At 37.9% G+C, this 27,938-nt stretch overlaps 1 protein-coding gene across 4 annotated transcripts in view; it reads right to left on the bottom strand.

Annotated features, from left to right (window-relative positions):
* gulp1b (GULP PTB domain containing engulfment adaptor 1b) overlaps positions 1-27,938 on the bottom strand; it is a 121,595-nt gene that overhangs the window by 28,962 nt on the left and 64,695 nt on the right. For 3 of the 4 annotated variants that reach the window (XM_079882668.1, XM_079882665.1, XM_079882667.1), the window contains exon 2: positions 10,609-10,692. In XM_079882668.1, coding sequence (XP_079738794.1) covers positions 10,609-10,692 — 84 coding nt within the window. Of the gene's footprint in view, positions 1-10,608; positions 10,695-27,938 lie in introns of all 4 variants that reach the window. The other variant, XM_079882666.1, reaches the window with a different exon arrangement.

Here is a 27,938-nt window from a genome sequence, read left to right as displayed (position 1 = left end):
AGCTACTGTGCCTAATATTATTGTTGTATAGCGCGCAAGGTTTATGCGCATGCTTTAAGTCTTCTCCGTTTTTAGTGTATGTCTGTGGCAGAATTACAGTGCCTGGTCTGGTATGTATACTAGGCTACATCGTTTTGAGTCGGTTTCAGTGGTTTAGTGTGTACGCAGATATTTCTTGAGACGACGCCATGTTTTTATGTTTTTATGCACTTTTACTCTTTTAGTTTTGTTGCAATTTCACCAAAAGCTTATAATTAGGAAATACACACAACACGCTAAACTTGTATTCTCTATATGTTAAAAATGTTGTAAAAAATACGTATTATTCTTATATAATAAGAATAACAATATAACATTTATATTGTAATATAATAACAATAACAACATTTATATTGCACTCGAAATGATTTAGATATGGAAAGAGGAATTCTTCTCAACTACCACCAATAAAGTTTTAAAATTCTTCTTTAGAAAATATTATATTTTGATGATTCTGCAAGTTCAGCAGACAGTGAGGTTCGGGTTTGTTCCGATCAGAGCTCGTGAGTGGAGAGCGCATTTCTGAATATTCCGCTCCGCTCGTTCATTCCGCTCAGGGTCCACGGCCTCGCTCAACACAGATGTCCTGTTGCCTGGTTCGAAAATATGTGGAATACGGGCTGCTTTCGACTAAAAGTTTTTTTTTTTGTAGTCGACTAGTATACTAGGCTAGTTGTTCATTTAAGTAATTCGTGGACAAATCGCCCCTTTATATTAATTTAATTAGCCTACTTATGGATCATGAGCGTTTACGTAATATAGCCGCACTCAAGCGCACGACCGCACGCATAAAGCTTGCCACAAAGAACCGGTAAAAGTAATGATTATGAATGCGTCTAAATGTGTCTAAATACACTGTAAATGTGAATGTGCATTACACGCTGAGTTTCGGTTCATTTATGAGATATCGCCCGGCGCCTCCAATGTCGTGATTGTCTGCTATATTTACTTCTTAAATCCAGGCAATTGGTTCACGAAACATTGATTAAAATTAAGATATAATTAATACAAAACGAAATTCAATTTAAAGAAAGGCAGCTGTTCTGTTTGAGGTCTCTGTGAAAGTTTTAAAGCAGACTTTTATTGCCGCTTTTAGAGCGCTCACGTCCATAACCGTTAACTGACACGTTGTTTTTTCCCTCATAAATGCGAACACGAAAATTAAAATAAAATGAATATTATATATTTTTTTGTTGTGTCAGACAATGATTACAAAATTTTTCTCTCATATTGCTCCTCATAACCACTGAAAACGGTCAACGGAAGTTAAAAGTGGTGGGTACAAAATGACTCATGACGAAATCTGGTGGGTACACGTACAATGTCTTTGTATCTCTTTAGAATATTGCTTTTAGAAAAAACTTTGTTTTTTTTACTTTTAGAAAAAAATGACATAATTATGAATCAAATTATTATGAACAAATAATGAAACTGTGTCAAAATTCGACAACACAAAGAATGATCAAAAAGCGATATAACGCACATCTCAGGTTAAATTAATTAAGCTCCTCATAACCACTGAAAACGGTAAAAAAAAAATCGAACCAAAAGTCAAATTAATATGGACTGAAGTTAAAAGTGGTGGGTACAAAATGACTCATGACGAAATCTGGTGGGTGCGTACCCACCGTCCCCACCGAAATCGACGCCTATAAGGGAAACATGATAGTATAAAAAGTACTGTGTGTAATGCAGAAAAGCGCATTACAACCATGTTAAAACTATTTAAAACGTTAAGATGCAAAAATGAACTAAATGTAAAATTAGATAATGATATTGCGCAAATGATCTCGGTCTCTTTAAAGGTCTTCGCAAATTATTGTGTTATAAGACTCAGTTATCATAGCCTACATCACGTCTCTTCTACTGTAAGTACACAGGAAAAAAAAAATAAGACAAATGATGCGCGTTTGAGTCGGATTTTTATGAAGAATATGTGACTGTTTATGTAACTGGCAAAAGAAAACATTGTATTCGTCATACTTCGTCAACTCAGTATGGCCACATGAAACACGACTGCCATCTACAGGTTTTAGTATTTCCTGCGTCCAACACCTAATCCCCCATCTGCACGATCCCGCAGAATTTCGGAAGTGCTTGTGGCATTCTTTTCTCTGAGACGCGCATTTTTAAAGGCCACATCTGTAGATAATTTATTATAAAAGCATACATCTAGCTTACACATTTACCCAAATTATCATACGCCTTTTTAACCGAAGTTAATTTGGGTGGGTTTCTCCATCACAGCACGTTCTTGAAAGCGTCACTCAGCTCGCTCTGCTACTCTGGTTATCTCTGTATATATTTTAGGCAACAATAAAACGTAATATGTTATAAAACACAACCCTGCCTCTTTTCGTTTAAATTTTAAAAATATTTAACTTATTAAAGGAGAACTCGGCAACTCTAGCGAACTCTAGTCACTTCTTCGCTGATTTTCCCTTTTGTTGTCGCATGTTTTCCCCACGAGCTCCCCCTACAGCTGTGGGGGGGCGTATATTTCACAACACGGTCGTGAAAAACTCACTTGCAGCGGCCTCCTCCCCCTCTCTACAGCTGCTCATGTGCGTTTGTTATGATCGGAGCAAGCCAACTGTATCGTGTGGAGCTATGTCTACCGAGGTGGGTAATCTGGTAATACATCATACATGCGTTTGTGTTTATGTTGAATTGCCGTAAAGCAATTCGTGTTTCGCGCTCGTGCTCGTTCTCGTTCTCGCTTCTCACGAGGCTTCCAATTTCTGTCTTACCGGGACGGCAGTCCCCAAGTTGCAAGGTTGGTTTTCCACCTGGGAACGCTGGGGGGAGCAGGGAAAGTCATCAATATCAGAGTCATTCTACGAAACGGGTGCCATTTCCACTTTGCAATTTTCCAAATTTTCATTAAGAACAAACTTATTTTTGAAAAACTTACACCTTTAAAGATATGTTAATCCTCCCAAAAATTATATTTTCCCACCTCAGGCACAAAATCCTTAATAATATTATCCTTTTTATTCAGGCATGGGAGTCCTTCTTGTACCACCCCGTCACGGACAATATGTATGCCATTAGAGTAGTAAAACAAGAAATATATTTTTTAAATCTAATGTTTTCCTAATAGTAAATTGTCCCTTTTTTGTTAACTATCAATCGAAAGTCTGTAATTTAATCCATTATTTTTTTTCTTAGTTTTTAATCTTGAAATATGAATTCGACATTTCAATGGCCTCATTGTTTGTACTGAAAAAACAAATTCACTTAGAAAATACAAATAAAGTTACATTTATTTGATTAGTCCACACAACAAGAACATCATTAAACATTAATTTATGCAAAATTGTATTTTCTTTCCCTAAAATTTTAACAAAAATGACCCCGTGACGGGGTGGTAACTGGTGTCACGGAGTGGTTCACTGTGACAGGGTGGTATGGACAAAGTGTTTCTCTACATGATCTGTTGGTTTTAAACTTTATAAAACTGGGGGAGGGGAAACATTATAATTATATAACATAATAATTAGAGATTTAATGGAAAACTTTGGTCATGCTCTGAAAAACTGAAAAGAGCATCATATTAGTATTAGTAGACTGTATGCATAATATTTGCTAACACTTTATTTGTCTTTTACTTTTACAACTACTTGTCACTTTTACTAACCCGTACCCTGATCTAACAGTCTACTAACACTGTACTACAGTCTACTAATACTCAACTGAGAGTTAGTTGACATGTAGTTGAAAAATTACTTTTTACCTTGTAAGTGTACGTGTACAGTAGTGAAGTATTTTTACTTTATCAGTGTTTTTCTTTGGAAAACTTTTACTTCAAAACATCCCAAAGCATAATGTCATACTTTTTACTGCACTACATTTCATAAATAAAAGTCTATGGTCCAATTTTTTTTTAACCTTTGATACTTAAGTACATTTAGAAATATTCTAAATGATAAAATCTTCTAAATATTCTAAATCTTGTACTTGAGTAAAACTTTGAATTAGGCTACTATTTATTACTCCAATGTAATTAAGTATTAAATGAAATTCAATATAAAACGTAGTGCAGTAAAAAGTACGACATTATGCTTTGGAATGTTGTGAAGTAAAAGTTTCCCAAAGAAAAACACTCTGATAAAGTACAGACACTCGAAAAATAGTGAGTGATTGAGTGAGTGAAAGCGATATGTTGAGTGAGTGAAAGCGATATAGTGAGTGAGTGACATGGTGAGTGAGTGAGTGAGTGAGTGCAATAGTGAGTGAGTGACATGGTGAGTGAGTGAGTGAGTTAAAGCGATATAGTGAGTGAGTGACATGGTGAGTGAGTGAGTGAGTGAGTGAGTGAGTGAGTGCAATAGTGAGTGAGTGACATGGTGAGTGAGTGAGTGCAATAGTGAGTGAGTGACATGGTGAGTGAGTGAGTGAGTGAGTTAAAGCGATATAGTGAGTGAGTGACATGGTGAGTGAGTGAGTGAGTGAGTGCAATAGTGAGTGAGTGACATGGTGAGTGAGTGAGTGCAATAGTGAGTGAGTGAGTTAAAGCGATATAGTGAGTGAGTGACATGGTGAGTGAGTGAGTTAAAGCGATATAGTGAGTGAGTGACATGTTGAGTGAGTGAGTGAGTGAGTGACATGTTGAGTGAGTGAGTGACATGGTGAGTGAGTGAGTGCAATAGTGAGTGAGTGACATGGTGAGTGAGTGAGTGAGTTAAAGCGATATAGTGAGTGAGTGACATGGTGAGTGAGTGAGTGAGTTAAAGCGATATAGTGAGTGAGTGACATGTTGAGTGAGTGAGTGAGTGACATGGTGAGTGAGTGAGTGAGTTAAAGCGATATAGTGAGTGAGTGACATGTTGAGTGAGTGAGTGAGTGACATGGTGAGTGAGTGAGTGAGTTAAAGCGATATAGTGAGTGAGTGACATGTTGAGTGAGTGAGTGAGTTAAAGCGATATAGTGAGTGAGTGAGTGAGTTAAAGCGATATAGTGAGTGAGTGACATGGTGAGTGAGTGAGTGAGTTAAAGCGATATAGTGAGTGAGTGACATGTTGAGTGAGTGAGTGAGTGACATGGTGAGTGAGTGAGTGAGTTAAAGCGATATAGTGAGTGAGTGACATGTTGAGTGAGTGAGTGAGTGACATGGTGAGTGAGTGAGTGACATGGTGAGTGAGTGAGTGAGTTAAAGCGATATAGTGAGTGACATGTTGAGTGAGTGAGTGAGTGAGTGACATGTTGAGTGAGTGAGTGAGTGAGTGAAAGTGATCTAGTGAGTGAGTGAGTGCGATATAGTGAGTGAGTGACATGTTGAGTGAGTGAGTGAAAGTGATCTAGTGAGTGAGTGAGTGCGATATAGTGAGTGACATGTTGAGTGAGTGAGTGAGTGAGTGAAAGTGATCTAGTGAGTGAGTGAGTGCGATATAGTGAGTGACATGTTGAGTGAGTGAGTGAGTGAGTGAAAGTGATCTAGTGAGTGAGTGAGTGCGATATAGTGAGTGAGTGACATGTTGAGTGAGTGAGTGAGTGCGATATAGTGAGTGACATGTTGAGTGAGTGAGTGAGTAAGTGAAAGTGATCGTGAGTGAGTGAGTGAGTAATAGGTGTGTGAGTGATATAGTGAGAAACAGGATTAAGTTAACAGTAAAACAAAATTTTGATTATCCTATCTTAGAATCCTTGATTTCACATATCCTCACATTCAAATGGGAACCAGAACCACCCCGTCACATCCCTTACCACCATGTCACAATAAAACATGTTACGGGGTGGTATGTGACGGGGTGGTAAATTTTATCCCAAAATGGCCACAGATCTTCCATGTGGTCAAGTTCCTCACTTAGCATACATGCATTCAATCTGAAATACAATTTTCTTTGCATTAATAATGGAAAAAAATAAATAAAAATCAGTTTTCCCTCTTTATTTTGCGTGACGGGGTGGTTGATTTGAGCTTGACGGAACCTGCCTAATATGAAAAAGAAACAAATAACTAATGTAAAAGAATGTCAGTACTTGCCTGCTTTTGTTCTTGGTGGCTACAAGGCTCAAATGATGTCACTTACGCTTTGTGATGTCATTTAAATCAACAGTCCATGATTTATAGATAAAACAAGTTAGTGTGACGGGGTGGTAAGTCAAACTGAGGGACGCACACAAATCATTAAATATTTACAAAAAAAATAAGGTTTACTTTGAATAAATATATCTTATGTAAAAAGGGACACAGTATAATCCTGAAAATAATAAATGTTTTATAAAAAACAACAACTTATTTGGTGATATTTTAGATGCAAATGTCATGTTGGTCAACACGGACATGTGAAATTGGCTATGTACTAAAGAAAAATTATTAAAAATAGTATTTTAATCTTTAAGAATAGTATTTTATCATATATCATGTTAACAAGAACACTTGAATTAATAACTTTAAGCTTTTGAAACACATTTTGGGACATTTTTGTGCCTTATGCATCTCATCAATTGTTGTGGACCCAAATGGCACCCGTTTCGTAGAATGACTCATCACCAGAATAGGTTGTTTAACCATCCAAATGATTTCTAGACAGTTTTATTAAGTTAAAAAAGTTACCAAGTTCTCCTTTAATATGGTTCAGGCAATATGTGCATTTGTACTCTGATCATCTTCACTGTAATAAAATTAAAAATGACAAAACTCAACCCTGTCTCTTTTTGTTAAATTTCAGTTTTATCAGTAATAGCCATTATAAAATTATAAGTAAAAAGTACAAGAAGCTATACAATAAGAAATAAAGCAAACAATTCAGTCAAACATACAAAGTCAGCGCTCTAGTCTAACGTTACAACGGTAAAGTTAAATAGCCTAAATATAAATAGTTATGAAATTTCACTTAGCCCTCAGCCAAAACGATAGGCCAGGGAAAATATTATAGATTCACGAGACCAAAGATCGCCCGTTAGGTCTACACAAGACGAATTATATCTCATGTTTAACCACTACAGACACGTCAGAGTCAGCGGCAAACATCAGAAGGACCAGCCGAGGAAAGGCTGTTCCAGGCGGGGCACATGAGCGCCAAGCGCCCAGTGATTACCTGGAATGGATCTCACAACCTGGATCAAATTTTCATAAATCTTTAAAAATAAACCACAGATTTGAGCTTTAAACAACTACATACTCACCTGAAAAACTCTTAAAACTACATTTCGTGACACAATAACAGTAGTATTATATTTCAAATGTATATTAAAAAATGGCGCTTCTTATGTTGTCATTCCCCTAGTAGCACGCGCAAGTGACGATACTCTGTCAACCAATCAACATTCTGCAGTGAGTCTAGCTCCACCCTTTAGTACCGTACCACTGTGCTAGGTACCCCAAAAGAAGGGTACCGAAAAAGTGGTACGGTTCGGCATTTTGGTACCATTCACAACTTTTGACAGTGGAAACGGAAATAATTGCGTACCGTACCGTACCGGTCAGTGGAAACGAGCCATAAGTAACCGGTATGTAACCGGACCGAAACAAAACGCAGATTTAGGTGCCTCATTTCAGTGCCACTTAAATGCCTCAGCTGTCGGATGAAATATATTTAACCCTTTGTACGATCGTTCACACCAGTGATTAAGAATGTTCAGATCGCGTAATCATCAACTTCTAAATTCAAATCTGTGTTCGCGCGTTGGCTGGCGCTGAGACAGACGCGCTCAGTGCTGTTATATAGCCTCTCACAACTATTCTGGGTTTTCAACCACATAAGGTTTATTTTAGGTTTCAGACATTCAAATACACATAATTATTAGCAAAACAACATTTATAGTTTGTAAAATACACACTGATGGCTATGGAAGCGGCAATAACAATCCTTTCAATTATAAATTGATGACGTGTTTAGAACACTTCACCAGCCACTTTAAAGTATTTCGGGAGAAGTGGATGAATTGACGTGTTGAAAGATACAATTCTCTGAAATGCGGTGCATACTAACATGGCGTCCATTGTGTGTTATAGATCAACTAACATGAATGATCATTATAAAGGTTTCTTAAATGACAAACCACATTCACTTATGTATTTAAGAATAAAAATATCAGCCAAAGACTGACTGACATGTAACACAACCAATCATAGTTCGTTTTGTTCCGCGTCATGTTTAGTGTGAAAATGTGAAGTCGACGTCCCTACAATAACAGACCGTATACATCTAATAAATTAATCATTCAAGAATGTTGAATGATTAATGTTGCTTCCAACTCTATCTCCCAGAGAGACAGGTCTGACAATGCCCAGAATATACCTGCATGGGAGGATTAGGAATAGCCTGCTGCCTATGCTGCTATTTATTCTACCCTTAACATCCACTAGCATTATCGCTTAATGCACAGGCGGGCCTAGCCTACATGACTCTTGTAGAAGGAAAAGGCTAGTACCAGGGAAAAACTAGACCATACAGAGATAAGCTGTAGATGATCTAACTCTAAAGAGCCTACGCTCAGATACTGAGGGACTCTGGACGAAAAAGCTTCTAGCAGATCGTCTCCAACAAACTACAAACTCCTCTGCAACCTACTCCTTGTAGGAGGAGGAGGAGCGCGAGAGGCGACGCTGAACCTCAGGCCCTGTCTCTGATCCTCGAACCGGGATGGGGCAGGTCCCTCTGGCTGTCTGGGCGTGGATTCGGACCGCAGCGGAATGCATGATTTGAATGCAGCCGAGCGCGCCTTTGCCTCTCTGAAGTATGCTTAATATGCCTGTAACACAGACATCGTGTGTAAGGCAGCCCCAGCCTGACCTGCTGCCGCGTATGCCCTGCCATTCAAGCGAGATGTCATCTTGAGTAGCTTGGAAGGCAGGACCGGAGCTTTTAGTGCCGATGCCTCTCCAGCTGCAAGATAGTTTGTGAACGTCTTGTCAATTGGGGGCAGACGAAAAGAGGATGACATGTTCTCTAGGCGGCCCTTTTATACTTCCGGGTCGCACTAGTAGTGACGTCATAGGCTGTTGCTGGTCAAATTCGATTGCTGGGATTGGATAGTTTTTCAGACACCGGTTCACGTGGAGGGCTTTCCCCTTATAGCGTCATCGATGCAGTGCGAGTTCCCTTTCGAAAGGGAAACACTGTGTTCCACCGAGGTAGTTTCCACTGGTCATCCTGATTTTGATAGTTTTAGAGGGGTTTTGGTCCGTCAGGGAGATTTAAAAGCACTTAACCAACCAAGAGCACATAACCTCATGCTTGTTTTTAAGTTGTTACAATTTATAAAAACAACTTGCAGAATATTTTCAATATTTAAAGCAAATATTTTTTAATTTGTAAAGTAACGCCTTAAAAATCAGCACACCTTTACCACAATTTAACATATCCATAACACTAGCGGCACTGATTTCCAGATTCAATTCTCATTCGGAAACTACTGATTTAGTTACATTTTGATTTAATTACCTGATTTGAATATTTCAGTTACAATGTCACAAATGTTTCAATAATTACATAATCACCTAATGATGCACTGTAGCACATTCCAGGTTAATTTATACATTGGGTTTTAGAAATGCAATTTTAAATTTTGGTGGGAAAATAATAAGGTCTGTGATTAAAGAGACTTTAATGTTTTATTCTACAATATGAGTTCCAACTGAGCTGCAGGGGGAAAAAAGTATGTAAACATGGATAAATTCTTTAACAGTTTAAGAACTTTTATGTACTAAGGAGGCATGAATCATTCAAACTCATACAGTATGTGTTTATGCCTAAAATAAATGATATTCCTTTTGAATCGTTTGTCATTAATAGGGCAAATGGTGCAGAACAGTTTACACACAGCAAACTGTCCCTCGGTGATTGTAAAGGTCAATGAATGTGAAGTCTCACGTAATTTCTAGTTCGTTAAGCAGCATTATCACCTTCTGAGAAAGAGGGTCGTGAGTGAGAGTGCCTGTTTAGACTTAACGATATTTTCAGGGAACGAGCAAATCCCAATAGAGAGCTATGAAATATTCAAAGCAACCTACTAGTGCAGTGTCTGTGGCTGGAGATAAACTCGCCAAACGTGGGCTGTGACCATGCCAGCAAGTCCAGAGGCTCTTCTGTCACTGCCATTAATAAAACATTAGCCTAGAAGGCACACTTTCTGTGGGAAGTAGGCAAACCTATGTCACCTATGAATCCAGGTCTGTCAGTGATGTTCAAAGTATCCAAAGTGTGCGTGTTGAGGAGTTTTGGAATTGAAACCAAAAAACAGAGATGAGTGCCAGTAATGAAGCTTTGAAAACCTGAAGTGTGGGGTGAAACTTGATTTTAGCTAGTTTTAATGCAGTTTGGGCCTGGTAGTAATTACTTTCCCAAAGAAAATATGTTAGGAACTGCATCCCTTATGGTGCACCTAACGAACGTAATTAGCAATCAAATACACAACATTTAGCCAACATGTTCTTCGATGACTTTGCTTTCAGGTAAATTTAATGTAACAGTGAATTCTGTCGCTCAAAACAAGTTTATATATAAACAGTCTGCAGTTCAACCAGCCTCATAAATGCACATTCATCTTCATCAGTCAGTCAGGCTTGTTGGCATATTGGCAGCTGACATTGCAGGAATTAAATCTATTCTTTTTGCATACCCTTTCTCCTGTTAAAAGCCCTGTTCATTCTGCAGAGTTTGTGAAGTGCCTGTGTGGTGAGGACGGACTCCAATGAGAAACCACCTGCAGAAAAAGCACAGAGGAACAGAATGATTGTGAAAAAGCGGTGTTATTCTCAATGAAATGTTCACTGTCAAAGGCTTTTTGATTTCGTCAATAACAGAGGCAAAACAATATATACAACACAACTGTACAAAATGTTCACCCCTCAAAAAATGGTTTTAAGCCAGTTATTTATATATTTTGTTGTAGTGTGTCAGTAAGAAATATCAATTTACATTTCCAAACATTCATTTAGCCATTAATTGTAATAATCCAGTGAGATTTTTTGTATGCACATGGAGTCTGACAACAGCCGGTATGCTCCGCACAAAGATGATAGATCTCACATCATCAAGTCCATCAGTGATTACATGAAGAAACAGGAAAAACTGAGTCAGAGTAAATCCAGAAGAACTGTGGCAACGTCTCCAAGACGCTTGAAGAAACCTACCTGCAAAGCTACAGTACTGTGAAAAGTTTTAGGGACTTGTGTAAAAATGCTGTAAAGAGAGGATGCTTTGAAATATAATGCCAGAAATTAATCTTTAAAATAAAAAAAGATTTTATTTATCAATAAACTGTCATAAACTAAATCAAATAAATATTTGGTGTGACCACCCTTTGCGTTTAAAACAGCCTTTGTCCTAGGTGCACTTGAACATATTTTTTAAGGTAGTTTTGCAGGTTTATTACAATTAATGGCTAAAGGAATGTTTGGACATATAAACTGATATTTCCTACTGGCACACAACAGCAAAAGATATAAATAACTGGCCTAAACAAATTGTTTTGGGTGTGAAAATACTAACGTGTCTAAGACTTTTGCACAGTACTGTTTATATATACAGGTGCTGGTCATAAAATTAGAATATCATCAAAAAGTTGATTTATTTCAGTAATTCCGTTAAAAAAGTGAAACTTGTATATTATATAGACTCATTACATGCAAAGTGAGATATCTCAAGCCTTTATTTGTTATAATTTTGATGATTATGGCTTACAGCTTATGAAAACCACAAAATCAAAATCTCAGAAAATTAGAATATTACATGAAATCACACAGTAATTACACAGTAATCCCATGGTCATTGAACCAGGTTTTGGTTATTTTGGCAGTGTGGGCAGGTGCAAATCCTGCTGGAGAATGAAGGAAGCATGAAGTAATCTGAACATGTCCTGGTAGACGGCTGCGTTGACTCTGGATTTAATAAAGCACAGTGGACCAAAGTCCTCTTTTCTGATGAGAGCAAATTTTGCATCTCATTTGGAAACCAAGGTCCCAGAGTCTGGAGGAAGAATGGAGAGGCACACAATCCAAGATGCTTGAAGTCCAGTGTGAAGTTTCCACAGTCTGTGTTGGTTTGGGGAGCCATGTCATCGGCTGGTGTTGGTCCACTGTGCTGTCCACTCAACGCAGCCGTCTACCAGGACATGTCCAGAGCACTTCATGCTTCCTTCAGCAGACAAGCTTTATGGAGATGCTGACTTCATTCTCCAGCAGGATTTGCACCGGCCCACACTGCCAAAATAACCAAAACCTGGTTCAATGACCATGGTATCACTGTGTAATTACTGTGTGATTTCATGTAATATTCTAATTTTCTGAGATTTTGATTTTGTGGTTTTCACAAGCTATAAGCCATAATCATCAAAATTATAACAAATAAAGGCTTGAGATATCTCACTTTGCATGTAATGAGTCTATATAATATACAAGTTTCACTTTTTTAACGGAATTACTGAAATAAATCAACTTTTTGATGATATTCTAATTTTATGACCAGCACCTGTATATTAGGGCTGTCAAACGATTAATCGCGATTAATCGCATCCAAAATAAAAGTTTGTGTTTACATAATATATGTGTGTGTATGGAGTATAATTATTTTCTATATATAAATACACACACATGCATATACATTTAAGAAAAATTTGTTATTTATATGTAAAATATTTATATATAATATAAATTATATATAATATAAATATATATACACAGTATATACATGCAAATATTTCTTAAATATATACATGCATGTGTGTGTATTTATATATAGAAAATAATTATACACCGTACACACACATATATTATGTAAAAACAAACTTTTATTTTGGATGCGATTGTCGTTTGACAGCCCTAATATATATATATATATCTCAAAGCTATATCTTGTTGTTTAAGTCAAAGTAATATTTACTAAAATAATGTGACAATGGAATATTGACTACATTTAAAGAACAAAAGAGGAAATAAAATAAAAACAAAAAAGATTAAAATTAAAGTCATGGTCACTAGATTTTGGATTTGAATTTCATTGGACATTGCAACAAACCTGGATGTCATGTCATGCTTCTTTTTTAGAAGAAATAAAGACCAACACACACTGAACCAATAGAGGGTGACCAACGTGGACAATCACCAGATTATAGTATGTCACTTCTCAGACATTCCACAACCACACATATGAACGCTGACCAATGCGACAGATGGCGGCGGGTAACACACTGATCAGACAAAACCTTACGAAGTGTCTGTAATTTGGTCAGCGTCTATTACTGCAGTGTGAATTGGCCTTAATATGTCACAAATAATAATTAAAAAAGAATAAATTCTTTGTAAAAATATACCATCAACAATCAGTTTGTGTTCTTTGAATTCAGCCAAGAGGTCTGTGATGTTTACTTTAAATCCACTATTGGTCGTCATATAAATTCACAAGTCAAAGTTCACCAAACTTCAACTTTTCAACTTTCAACACTTATCTGCAAGCTTGTAGTTTATGTTTAGGCTACACTATGGCAAGTACATACAAAACATATGGCAAGTACATATTACGTGCATATTACAGTCTATATGTGCTTAGTGTTTCTCTACAAAGTGACATCGCCAACTACTGGCCTGCATAATACAGCATTTTTTATTGTTTTCACAGATTTGTGTGAACAGGGAACGTTCCCTTAGTGCCCGTCAGTGACCATGGCAAAACTATGCCCTGAGGAGGTTGTGGATTCAATCAGAGGTAGGTTGCCAATTAGAGTGGTAATGTCACTTACACTTTGAGTGCTGAATGACAATCCTGTGCAAAGTGACTAAAAATATTTTACATCTGTTTAAAAGCATCCTGGCAGAGTTTGCTCAAAAAGGATTTCTGTGATTCAGAATATAGCCACCCTTAGTCATATAGGTGGTATCAATTCCTACTTTTGCTGTGAAGTGTTTGGTTGATGTTGAGTCGATGAGTGAGATGACATAGAAATACACAAGATCAAAGCCTCAAAGAAACGTTGGAGGCTGAGGATGTCAAAAACGCTGAACCAAACACACTCAATATCAAAAAGTAAATTCCTAAGGGCCGATCCTTTTGCAATAGAACAAACACACCTCAGAGACACCACGCAATTGACGTACTGCAAACACACATCTCACCTTGTTGCCATGCAATACACATTGTCTTATTCTTTTAACCCTGTAAAGCCTGCCATATGAAATAACAGTCTGATTTTTTTTTTAAATTGTCATATTTTAGTATCACATTTGATTGGCTCATATAGAAGAATTTGGAGTTCACATGCAAAGAAACGGAGCAAAATTATGCAAATTGGTGCAGTTGCTGCAATTTATATGACCAAAAAGTAAGATCAATAGCTTGTAATGTAAATTACTGATATTTTTATAACTTTATATATAACTATCACGTACAGGCTTAGATCTACAATGATGGTAGAGAGACGGATCAATTCAAACAGGTGAGTTTGTTAGTGAAGCGGCAGGAACACAGTCCACTAACAGGTAAGATGATCAATAGAAAGATAAATGAGAGTTTGAGCTTGTTGAGCTTGTCTAACAGGTTTGCAGAGCACACACACACAAGAGGAGACGTGGGATGACTATAGATAACGACTTAGATGACTGGATCGAGGTAACAACGTTGGTAGAGTCTCACAGGAAATTCTAGCCGTTAAGTAGTGAGGCAAGTGAGTCTATAGCATCAGACAAGGCCAGACAAAGACCGAGTGTGTGTGTGTGCTACTTATGGTGCTGGTGATAAGGGCAGATGAGTGTCAGGTGCGCATGGTCAATACTCCACGTAAGGGTATGTTTACACGACACTGTTTTCAACTGAAAACTGAAAACTTTTTATGCGTTTTTTTGGGGGCCTGAAATGCAAGCTTTTGAAAATGGATTTCAAAGTGCAAAGTTTTGAAAAGATGCTTTTACCGTCTCTGTGTAAACTACAAAAACGTGAATTTGTGAAAACAGTGACGTCATGCGCATGTTTTATACATGTTCACGCATGCGTATTACGTGTTCGCGTGGTGTTTCTTGACAAAGTGATGTCGCCAACTACTGGTGTGGCATGCATAATACAGCCTTTTTAGTCATTTTCGCAGATCAGTGTAAACGGGGATCGTTTTGATAATGTTGTCGTCTGTTTTTAGAACATCGTTGTCGTATAAACATACCCTAAGTGAGGGAGAGCCTGGCGTGATTGCAAACTAAGCATATAAATATCGTTGTTACTCTATATATCCCCATAATATGTCTAGTTTTATGATCAAAGCGCTGTAGTTTTTATAGTGGGGGCAAAACATATAATGCAATGCCTATAATGATTGAGAGATGTACAAATAAATGTATCATGTACCAATGTATTGATATTTTAACCAGATTTTTCTAAATAACAATTATGTATAGATAACCTGAAAATGGAACCTTTTCTTACGTTCAGTAAGTGTTCAAGGTTCTTGAAATATTACAGTCAATTTAAAAGTTATTCTTATGTTTACTTTATAAAAATCTGTAACAATTTTACAGCGAGTTTTTTTTTGCAATTATGCTAAAAGACCTTTTACTTTCTAAAAAAGTATAAACTAACAATCAACAGAAGGCAAATTTAGAGGCCTTGGAAATTTGCTTATCAAATATGATACAGGATAAGGATTTCTAGGGTTAAGGCTGCTGTGATTGACTGATGATTACATTGCTTGCTGTCTTTGCAGTGTTCGAGCAATGTCATCTCTACTGAAAGCTTTCTGAATTTCAGTTGATTTGATTTGATGCAAAGCTTCCAGATCATTCTAATGGTGCTGTTCCATTTTTGCAATGCAAGACTTAATCTGATCTTTTGAACATATCTGATTTTTTTGTCCCACCTGTTTAGAATTCTAAAGTGAAATAAAGTGGAACAGTAATTACATGTTTTTTAATGAATTAAAATGAATTAACGAGAAAGAGAGAGAGGGAGAGAGAGAGATTGTGAGTGTGAATTACCTGTGACTACAGTGTCTCCGTGTAATAGTGAAGCTGGGAGTTTTATTACAAAACCACAAACTTAGCACCTTGCTGCTGAGAAACATTATGCTTTCACTAGCAAAGCTGTTTTATTTATACAATATTTATACATATTTCTATGCTCCTGAATGATTCTGTGTGTCTCTTGCCAATATATAAAGTTTCCACCTCAATAAAAAAAGCATATACAGGCACGTCTGCTTCATAATTCGACATTAAAAAAAACTATCTTTGTGGGCAAACTTGTCGCCCTAGCCTTGCAGTGGTTTGTAATTCCAAGGGGAATCGGATATATGTGTTTAGATGTAGGTCAGATGTCCAGATATTGGATATGTATCTAATTTAAAAACACATTTGGCTCAGAAAGGATGTGATCGTGTGGGTTTTTGTGATGACACGTGTGCAACAAATTCCGATCTGTGTCAGATGTGAATAAAAAACAATCAGATTTTTTTTGTGCCAGTGTAAACGCAGCCAATGACAGGAGCAGGAGTCAAGTGGCTTCTATGAAGCCCTGAACAACAGTGAAACACATCTCTGCCTTTTATCTGAGTCAAAGCTTTGCTCTGTCTGAACTGCAGCGCAAAAGACCCTTAGCTCGAAATACTTCATATTGTGCTAGCACTTCAGCTGTCAATCAAGAATTGTCCTCAGAGAAGAAAATGGAAGAATAAGAAAATATCGGAAATAGAATGTGCAGAAGACAGAACGCCAATTTGACAGCCTGCGTTCAGAAAAGTTGCTAAGTCTGAGTATTCCTGCTTGAAGAGCTGCTTAATCTTTCAGCTCTGACAATCTTCCATTCAGGGTGAATGTGAAAAAAAGTATGAACTTAGAAAAAAAAGAGAGAGAAAAGCAACGTTAAAAATATGCATGAAATGATACATTAAAAATGCCACTCGTGCATTTCAGGAAGGATTAGTTTAATGAGACACAAGGATTTATTACTCTTGCCTGAGCATGACAGCCTATGTCTTAAAATGGCACATATAATCTCACAACATTGACACGAGGCAGAGAGGATGTGATGCACGGTGACCTTTCCAAGTTCCGAAGTTTAAAGGCAACACATGTTGTTAAAAGGAGAAACTCCAATAACAGTTGCTGCACATTTCACATGGTCCTAATTATTTAGTTAGTTTATGTCTATGGAGAAAACCCTTCAGAACTAATTTTATAGGCTATTTTACATACATTTTATATGTAAAATTAAAAATATATACATCTCATACATTTCATAAGGCTCCAGCCCTATTTAAACACACCTGAATCAGCTAATCAAGGTCTTCAGGCAGAGCCTTAAAGTCCCCGTAAAGTTGCAAGCGAACCCAAAAACTGACGTCATCAGAAAAGGAACGCCATTCCAGACCGGAAGTAACTTTTCAGATTTTGATTAAAGATTACCACGGCAAACAATTTTTTTCTGTGTATTAACTTGCACAGATTAATTGTTCACCACAAGACTAGTAATATGTGCTAACAAAGTCAATAGGGTCAATTTTGATTTCATGTCGACTTTAATAGATGTCAGTGGAGGAAAGGCTTCAGTTCCCTAAATAAAGTTCCCTAAATAAACTGGGAACTTAATAAACTGCAGTGTTCACTGAATTAATCAACAGCCTATTGGGTATCTATTTTTTGAGTTTACACCAAAAAATGCAACAGGTAGGACTTAGTTATAGCACTTCTCAGTCATTATGAATGATGTCAAGGCTAATGAGAAATAAAAAAAAAAAACACACAAGGTTATTTTTGTCATGCAGTGAGAGCATACTATAATTTGTTCTTGGAAAAATGTGATGATACATCATTCAATTCAATCTTATCCAATTCAATCTCAAACTCAAACTATTCAAATGAAATCTCTCACTTTTGATTTTATTAGATCTGTTGAGATATGAAACTCTAGCAGATGTGATTTAAAAAACACTTGAAAAATATAAATCAACTTTGTGATATTTCTTTCTTATGAATTACATTAAATGTACTGTATACAAAAACAAACAAAATTACAGCTATTTTTCCTTTAACAAAAACTTTCTTTCAAATAATTGCTTTTAATACTTTGCTAGCTGATGTAATGACATGGTTACATACATAAGAACTCATATACTTTTTAGGGCTTCTGTAAGACTCACTTCACAGCTTGTGCACACAACATAACCAAGAAAATGAATGTAATTAGTAATGTCACATTACTAATATGCCTGTTTTTTCTTAAAGTTGAAGAATCTGTTGTTTCTGTACAAATTCTAGTAAAAATTAGTTTGATCCCAATGATCCTTACTCACCATTACAGATTGTTCAGCCCATTCACCACAGTATTTTATTAGGTGTGACAGGCTAACAAAGGAGGTATTTTAAAGAATTCAGGAAAAATAATTTTCTTCAGTTAATTAAGCACATTAGCATTCTTGACGAGACCTTACCACAATTCAAGTCCATTAAAGTGTATTTTTGCTTCCGACGTTACGAGTGTCTCAGCCAAGTGTTGCACTAGCTTTTTGACAAATTTGAAATGTGTTATCAGTAAAGGATAAGGTTTGAAGTTGATTTTATATATTTAAATACACGCAGAGATCTGACAAATGTAAAATAATGGGCTCAATTATATTCCTTTTGCAAAAACGGCTCAGTGGCCTGAAATTGAAAAACACTCTTGACAAAGTAATTTAAAGTTGAGGCGTAAAATGCTGTAGAGATGGGTAGCAGGGAGCATAGGAAGCAATCTCATTCCAATCATATTCCATTTCAGGATACACATCAAATCACATTTAGCTGCAGATTATAAATTGGTCTGGAAATAAGTGTAGTGATTCCCAAGGACCTAAGTGAAATGGTTTGCACACAGACACACACATGCCAATAACCGTGACAGGAATCAGATTTTGACCGGGAGAGCCTGAAGTCCTGAATCTTCATGAAGTTTTAATGGGGTGCACTTGTTCAATCTTTTCACACATTATATGCTCCTTATTCGTAATCTCTGCAGGGATGGCATGCTTGTAAATGGATGATAGCTTATATAGGCTATATATTACATAAGCTAAATCACTATTACCTTGCAGCACCCCAGGCAGCCCTCAAACTCCTTTTCATTGGCGGAAGTACCCCTTTTTGGAGTGTTCGCACAGCAGGAACTAGGAATGATTTTAGTTCTAGGAACTTCTTTTGGAGGAACTCATTTAGCTACTACTTCAGAGTAGGGTCTATAGGAACTACCAGTGATGTTAGTGTACGCTGATCGGCCAAATGCACTCGAAACATCAGCACTCGACATTTTTAAAAAAGCTGTGTAAACACACAGATTATAGCATAAATATTTACTCCAGAAACTAACTATAGATGGGCCTCTTAAACTTTACGCTAAGGAGAAAACCCAACACAATTTTGAGGGTACCAAGCAAAGCATGATTATGTATTTCTGCTCTGCTAGCAACACTGGACATCAACCACATGACATACGCTAATACCTTTTCATATACTGTCTACTTTCTATGTATAAAAGTTATATTTAATATCGTATTAGACAGGACTTTTCGACATATCGTAAACTAATGAACACGGAGAATGCGAGCACTGTGTGCTCAGGCTCTGGCTGGCGTTCTTAGAACTGTCAGAATAAAGGTCCGCCGCACCGTCAAAATAAGAGTCACAACAACAAGCGTGGCTTATGTCACTTCAAAGTTCTTACTGGCGTTGCGAATGCAACCAGGAAATTTTCCTAAGGTAACCACCCTGGTGGCTAGTTCGTAGAACTAAGTTCCTAGAACTACCCGGTACCCTTATGTGTGATGAATAAAAGTACAGTTCTGTCTTAAAGGTAAGCTTTGGTTTAGTTTTGCTGGCTCTTCTTTGTCCCAGTGATAAATGAACATTTCCCCAATCATATACATTCTGTTTAACTGATGGATTGTACACATGCTGCTCACTCTGACTTCCATTGATATGCTGAGTCTTTAGCACAGAGGTTCTTAACTCTGGCCCTCGACGTCCACTTTCCTGCAGAGTTTTGCTCCCACCCTAATTAAACACAAGTGAACAAGCTAATCAAGGTCTTCGGGATTAATAGAAAGTTACAGTAAGTTGAGTTTGATCAAGGTTGGAGCAAAATGCTGCAGGAAAGTGGACCTCGAGGGCCAGAGTTGAGAACCCTCGCTTTAGCATGTCTATTGTTATTGTTATTTTATTGTTTGGTTTTCTTGTTTTGTTTAGATGTCCCTGAAAATTCTATATAAAGTGAATGTATCATCTTATTATAGCTTTATATAGCCAGCCAGTATATGACATCTACTCTGACTCTGCCCGTAGGCTACTTTCAGGAGTACAGGTTGAGCAAAGTCAAAGATAAATTATTTTGACAAGAAAATGATCAGATATGAGTATATGAATAACCTTCATATATAAAGCTAAAACACTATCATTTATCACTGCAGGTTTCTGCTTTAAGACAGAGGACAAGCTATTTCTCCTGCATTGCCTCAAAAATGCATGACCTGCAGCTCTATTAAGCAAAAAAGGACATTGCTATCAATCAGTCACGCATTTATTCTTACAGTGACAGATACACTGTAGGCTTCTAGAGAACCAGTACTAAAATAAGACAAGTATGGGGTCGTCCAGAGTACCTAGATGAAGGTCAGGTCATCACTCAAGAAATTTTTTCACACAGCAGATAGACGTGCAAAAATCTATGCAGGCTCTCACATCCCTTTTAAATCCATATTTTGGAGTCTGCACCAGGCTTTTTTTAAAGGCCCACCAAAGTGCCTTGAAACATGCAACATTATTCAATGTGGTGACATAAATTTCCACTGAAACAGGAAGACAGGGCGGGACATATCGAACAGCTCCTCACCCTTTTTAAAATAGCAAATAGCAAAAATAGTGTTTCATTTATATCACAGCTCTGCCAGAGCCGTTGAGCTCGGTAAAGCCGCAGTTTCCTCCTAATCTCTAACCGTTTCTCCTCATCCTCCATTTCGCTTTAAAATCTAGCATTCTGTGCAGAAATGGGTCTGATTAGTTTTGTGGTCTGCGCCGACTCTTGCATATGATCCGCTCTGTGCTGTCATGTCTCTGGACCAGAGCAGCCTGTGTGCACGCTTTGGCAGTTCATGTGACACTAACGTGAAACCAGACTGCAGTGCAGTGAATCCATGATAAATCCCAAGCACTAACTCGCAGTTATAATTAAATGCACTGGGTGGCGCTGTGGAGCGTGTTAACAAGTTGTTTGTATTAGATCACATAATACAGTCGTCGTCTGCCTTGCGAAGTTTGGAATTACTTGAAAATGATCTTACTAAATGATCTTACAAAATGGAATTACTTTTGATCAAATTAATAAATTAATCTAAGTTATAATATCATCACCACAATGAGAAATCACATGAAATCCAAACAGCAGTCGAATGAGGAAAGACAGCTGTCAATCACTGCATTCACGACTGCAGGTAAGCGCAGCTGTAGCGCGAGTGATCAGAGATGATAACTTATCTGATAGCAAAATGATTTTGAGACATACTTCATTTAAGTTTCGTTGAGGGAGACCGGTTTAAGAACAGAAAACGCGAAGTGCTGTTAGAAATTTAATATATTCGAATATTCGAATGCAATATTTTGAAAAATGCCCATCCCTAGTCTGAATCATTCCCTATCCCCTATGTGTACTGAGGCCTGAGCACACTGCTTCTTACTCTCTAGATAGAAAGGCCTGACAATAAATATCTGCATGGGAGGCTTTTCAAAGGAAGCCTGCTACCTACTGCTATCTACCTTGTTAAACCACTAGCATTTACACCTAATGCAAAAGGCACCAGACGACTCTTGAGTAAGAGGAGGCTAGTACTAGGAAAAACTAGATATACAGGAATAAAATCTCCTGATGGTCTAAGAAACCTGCACTCAGATACTGAGAGGCTTGAGGTGAGAATGCTTAGCAGACCGCCACCAAAAATCCTGGATACTAAACCTAAGCCAGATATCGAGGCGGGCCCATGACGGCCGACACACAAATATTATATGTCTGAAGTTCAGAGCAATAATCTCAAAAAGACTCTCTAAAGTGAGAGGAGAACTACTACTCTAGTATAAGGTGGCTATCAAGGTGGCCTGACGAGGGCCAACGCTTGATTTTGTAGTGTTATCTGGAGCTTGACAGAGAGGTGGCCTCAGTAGAAAACTCTTGATAGGGAGGAAGCCATCTCATGCAGAAATGTCTGTTTGAAGCTCGGATGAACAGTGGCCTGACTAGAAATTTTTTCGTATAATACGGCCAACCTGTTCACTACCACAGATCGGCACTACCCACTATATAAGCCTGACGACTCTAAACCAGAGGAGGCCTATAGGAAGGGTATGCATAGCCTACCTATATATGGGAACTCCAGGGCCCTATTTCTACTCCTATTAAAACCCTACCTAACACACCCCTTAATACTTTCTAACAGGGAACCGAGGTCTACTGTTCAAACTCTCGTAAAGGGAGGAGACCTACAAAGCTCAACCTGCTGCCCATAGAGCGATGGCCTTAAACGACATTCACAAAATGGAGGCCTATCACAATAAAGAGCTTGAAAGAGCGTACTTACTACCAAACCCGACGCCAGACCTACAGAAGGGTTCCAAATTGAAGGAATCACTCATCACAGGTCCAGCCTCAGGGCTGATGCAAGAAGCGCCTGGGGTGTGGAAGTGTGTAGATTCGGACCGCAGTGTTATGCAAGATTTAATGCAGCCAAGCGTGCCTTCGCCTCTTTGAACTTTCTTATCACCGTCTCGACAGAGGTGCCAAAAAGTTCAGAATGCGACACTGATGCATCGAGAAGAAAAGCTTTCTTTCTCCCCAATGTCATCGAACTTCAACCACAGATGCCTATCCCTATCTCATTGTATAGATCGGACAGGAATGGAAGGCTCACAGGAGTTGGAGCGTTATGGCTGGAAAGAAACCGTTCGTAAAGTCTGCCACGAGCGGTCTCTTCCCTCACGCGCTCCTACGGCAGCAAAGCCTAACTGAGCGCATTCCATAACTCTCACAACTCATCATACGCGGGCCAGGGTGGCTGTGAGGGTTTGGGTTGTAAATCCTCTTCACCCTCATCAGCCATCTCCTGCTTTCTTGGGCTGGCAGCAGAGCACTCGCTGTCAGATCAGAGGATGTTAGTGACAACAAATCCTCATCCTGCAGCTCACTCTCGCGAGCCTCAGAGGGGCGTGAGAGATAAACAACTCTCTCAAACTCCTCGGCGAGCTCCCTCTGAAACCCCACGATTCTAGTCTCTGCTCTGCCTCAGCGCGAGCGGGACCTGAATCGCCTGGCACAGATGTCTGTCCCTCTTCCCTCGAGAAGAGGGCGAGACGAGAGCAAAGTTCTCTCAAGTGAAAAAACTCACAGTTGGCACAAGCAGTTCCCTCAAGAACTGATCTTGCTTGCTCTGAGCCCAAACAGTAAACGCACAAGTTGTGTGTGTCATCAAGTGTCAATATCTTAGACACAGATCCACACACTTCCTGAAGCATTTTTCACAAGCCATGATTACCTTTTGAAGTTTTCAGGTTGAATCTTACAAACAAAACAGTCCCTGAAGACGAAAAGAGGATGACAAGTTTTCTACGCGCCCCTTTTATATTTCCGGGTCGCACCAGTAGTGACGTCATAGGCTGCCGCCAGTCAATATCGATTGCTGTGATTGGATCGCTTTTCAGACACCGGTTCACGTGGAGGGCGTTCCCCATAGCGTCATCGACGCAGTGCGAGTTCCCTTTCGAAAGGGAACTGTATATGCATGTGCAACATGTGCCTGACAAAAAACGTTGGTAGAAAGACAAAACAAACATCATTCCCAAGAGAAGGCATTCATCCGTTCATCAAAATATTCATCAAGTTTCAAGACATTATGGTAAGTATTGAGCACTGAAATGATTCTCCAAAGTTTTGCTTTAGGAACCGGTACATACATTTTACATAGTATATTTGTAGAATCGCAATGAATTCATGCTTTCACGTTAGTGTTTTTACATCCCATTTTATAGCCCATATTTATCTGCTGGTAACCAATATTTTTATTTTCATCATTTCATATATGTGTGAAATGTTACACCAGGATGGAAAGTGTCTAGACACTGCAAATAGGTTAATGTATGAATAAGTCTCCAAACCAGGTGTCCTAAATTACCTATTTCATAGAAAAAGACAAACACAATTCACTAGTTGTTTGCCTGGGAAAGTAAAAACAAGTCAATAACCATCTGTGTGATATGGATGGCTCCAACATTCAGTTTCTGCTACCAAACTATTAATCCAGAAAAGGAGTTTTACATTACAGATATGGAGACCAAAAGGGATGTGCTGCTCCGTGAAGCATATAATCTCATTATAAGGACTATTAAGAAAGCCAATTAGGGTGTAAATCAGTAGATGGGATAATTCAGCATTGAATATGCAGCACGATGTCTTGCTGTATTGGCAGAAATACAGAAAACATCCAAAATCAGTACAGACAAAGACTTTTCAGGATGCAATCTGTCCCTTTAGGTGTTGTTTGTGTTGCACTTCCATACAATAGACAAAAGGTTGAAATTTGCCTTTTGGACTTGGCATGCAGAATATCAAGGCTTTGTGTTATATGAAGGAGAGGTGTACAGCTAACGTGGCTCATATTGACATTTTACTGTAGACCTAGTGTATCGTTCAGTAGGACAGTGGATCAACAGTGTATCAATGAGCTATACTGGCATGTTTCTTAGGTCCAAGTGTATAATCGAACACACACCAAGAGTCGCGCCAGCGTTGCTAAGGTCTCATGGGCAGTGCCTACACTTGACAAGACAAAGCACCCTGGAAAAATGAAGTAGGTTCATAAATCTTAGCAGGTGACTTTGAGCATGCGTTAAATCCATTTTTATAATTTTCCTCTCATCGTCATGGCTGTTTCTGCATGATAAGGACTTTCCCTGGTGAAATGCTGCAACTTCTCCAGTCACTTAAAATATGCCCATATTTTACTGTCAGGCATTGATTTCTGAGGGGTCGTTTTCTCTCCTCTATGAGCAGCAGTAAAGCGGCTCAAGGACAGATTAAAGCAATTTCATTCATTTGGCTTGTTTTTCGTCAAATAAATTTGAATGAGCAAGAGGCAACAGGAGAAGGCAAAAGCAAACTGAATGAATCTTATGTTCAGGTGGTCCTGTACAATTTGATTGAGCTAAACAATCCAGCCAAAGGAATAAATGCTGGTTTTTATTTAGCAAAGGAACATCAAATAATGAGACCCATTGATGTTCTCTAAGGGAAACAAACATTTACTGCAAGTAAACAAGGGGTGTATCAGACTTCATATTGACCAATAACTAGTTTAGACATTCTTTGTATTACCATCCAACATTGTATTTTGTAAAGCACTATACAATTGTTGTTTAAAATTATTAAACACTTACAAGAGTTTTACGGAATGGTTGAGTTAACAAAGAGTACAATGAAGGAGATTTAACTGGAGTAATATTTAATAGTAAACTTGGAGAACAACAAAGAATAAACAACCAAACACTATCTCAAAAGAGGACGAACCGAGAATATGTGAGAACACAGGGTATACACGTGACAAACAAAGGGAACTAATGATATAATTAATGGATGACAGGTGAATGAAATTACTAATTAAACAGACTGGGGAAACCTAGGTCAAAGGGCAGAACTAACATGCTGAACACAATGGCAAAACAATTATGTAACAACAAGAATATTTACAACCATATTTAGCTACTGTGTGTGTGTTATTGCCTATGTGAAAAAACTCCCTCTACCCCAGTGAAGTTTTATAATGAAGGAGGCATGCGAATATTTTTTTACATTTCCCCTGAGAAACAGTTCCATTCTGAATAGTGCTTATTATACTGGTGTAATATTATCTCTTTACCAAGGGAGGTAATCAATAACAGAGCATGTCCAAGCTGCTTTCAACAGCAGTCTTAGGAAAATCCATTTACATGCACATATAAACTCATTTTCAGCATTGGTGATATTCTGAACCAACCTTCATTTCTCTCACCACAAGATAGTTTTTTTTTTTTTTATATAAAATCAACTAGATTTCGAGGTGCATATATGATTTTTTTGTTTTTCTAAAATAAAATAAAAACATGGTAGAGCCCACAGAGCTGCATTTTTGGAGCGGAACACTAAACAGAGCATATAATCCCTTAAGATACATTGTCCCTGCAAATGAGTGTGCGCTAAGGCTATGGTGATATGACTAAAGATATAAGACTTAAAGAGAGAGTTCAGCCCAAAATGAAAATTCTGTCATCATTTATTCACTCATGTAAACTTGTTGTTCAAAACCTGTATGACTTTCTTTTTTCTGCGAAACAAAAAGATGTTTTGAATAATTGTCACGTACTGCCCAGAGACACGAAGTAGGAGATCCAAATGCAGCTTTATTTTGTGGGGCAATCCAGAGGCGTAATCCAACATACAGGCTAGGGTCATACACAGGAAAGCAGTCCAAAACAAAGAAACAAAGAAACAAAACAGGCAGGGACCAGAGGCAAGAGAGTAATCCAGGGACCAGAGGCAAGAGAGTAATCCAGGAAACAGGGCAAGATATCCAAAAACAAGAAACAAGACAACCAGGGAAACGCTCAGAATAGCAGTGTAACACTTAACAAGACTTCGCGGTGAGTGAATGAATGAACAAGGTATATATAGACTGAGACTAACAGGATGATGAGACACAGGTGAATGCAATCAGTGAATGAGGTACAGGTGAAAGTGATCAGTGAAGTGATAATGAGTCCAGGCAGTGAGTTCTGGGAAATGTAGTTTGAGAGTGGATGATAGTCTTATGTGGAGTGCCCTCTGGTGGCTCTCAAGGGCAACTCCAGCTGGTGATCGTTACAATAATGTCCACGACCAAAAGTTGTTGTTTTTTTTATCATTGACTGTATGGACAAAGAAAAAAGACATTTCAAAACAGACATTATTCAGAATATCTTATTTTATGTTCCACAAAAGAAAGAAAGTCATACAAGTTTGAAACGACATGATGGTGAGTGCATAATGATAGAATTTTAATTTTTGGGCAAGCTATCCCTTTAATGCGAAATAATGATGTTAGTCTGACTCTGTAGTAAGAGCTTCCCAATCGATATGACATGATTTTTAGGAAAATGAATGGGCAAGTTAAAAAAGCATTAAAATGATTGTGATATACAAAATGTTGCTTAATTTTTATTAGCCAAAAAAAAAACAAAAAACTGTGAATATATTGTATCATAAATGTCCATTGAATCCTGGTATGCCCTTAACTATGTATTTCTCATTCTGTAACAAGGCACAGAGAGTGGGTTTTTCGTTGGTTTGTAGGCTATTTTTAGTCGGTTGTATTCAATGCACCATTTGATGAGTTGAAGGGCAGAAACAGGGAAACAAACTCATTGTAATGAGCATGTTTGTTCTCCCCAAGAACTGTTAAAACGTGCCATGCTAGAATGTGACACAGGACAAGAAACAAACAAAAACAGCAATAAATGTCTCTGTGCATGCTGCCATCCCCTTGGCAACAATACCATCATTACGTCAAAAAAGCAAATGGCAACAATTTATAATTTAGCATCATAAATAATGAAAGGCTCCTAAAATAATATCAGCCAGCAGATAAAATGTGGTCTGGAACAAAGGCCATCCAAATACCCGGCACATCATCTCATTTATGTAAATAACCAACACAATGTACAGTACATGTCTGTGTTCAGCTTTTATTTATGTGTTGATAATGAGTCGACCACCTAAACCTATGAGCTTAAATTCAGATATTATGGCTCATTTCTAGTCATGTAGCTTGTCAAGGAAAGAGTAATTGCAATGTTAAGTAGCTTAAAAACTCAAGCTACTCTTTTGTGGTTTATAAGAAAAAAACACTAATGATGTTTGTGTAGGTTTGAAACCATTTTGCCAGTAAAACTTTTTTTT

This window comes from Squalius cephalus (genome assembly GCF_949319135.1).
Source record: "Squalius cephalus genome assembly, chromosome: 10".
NCBI classification, from domain to species: domain Eukaryota; kingdom Metazoa; phylum Chordata; class Actinopteri; order Cypriniformes; family Leuciscidae; genus Squalius; species Squalius cephalus.
Note: the sequence above shows the minus strand (reverse complement) of the source record. Positions and strands in the feature narration are given on the sequence as shown.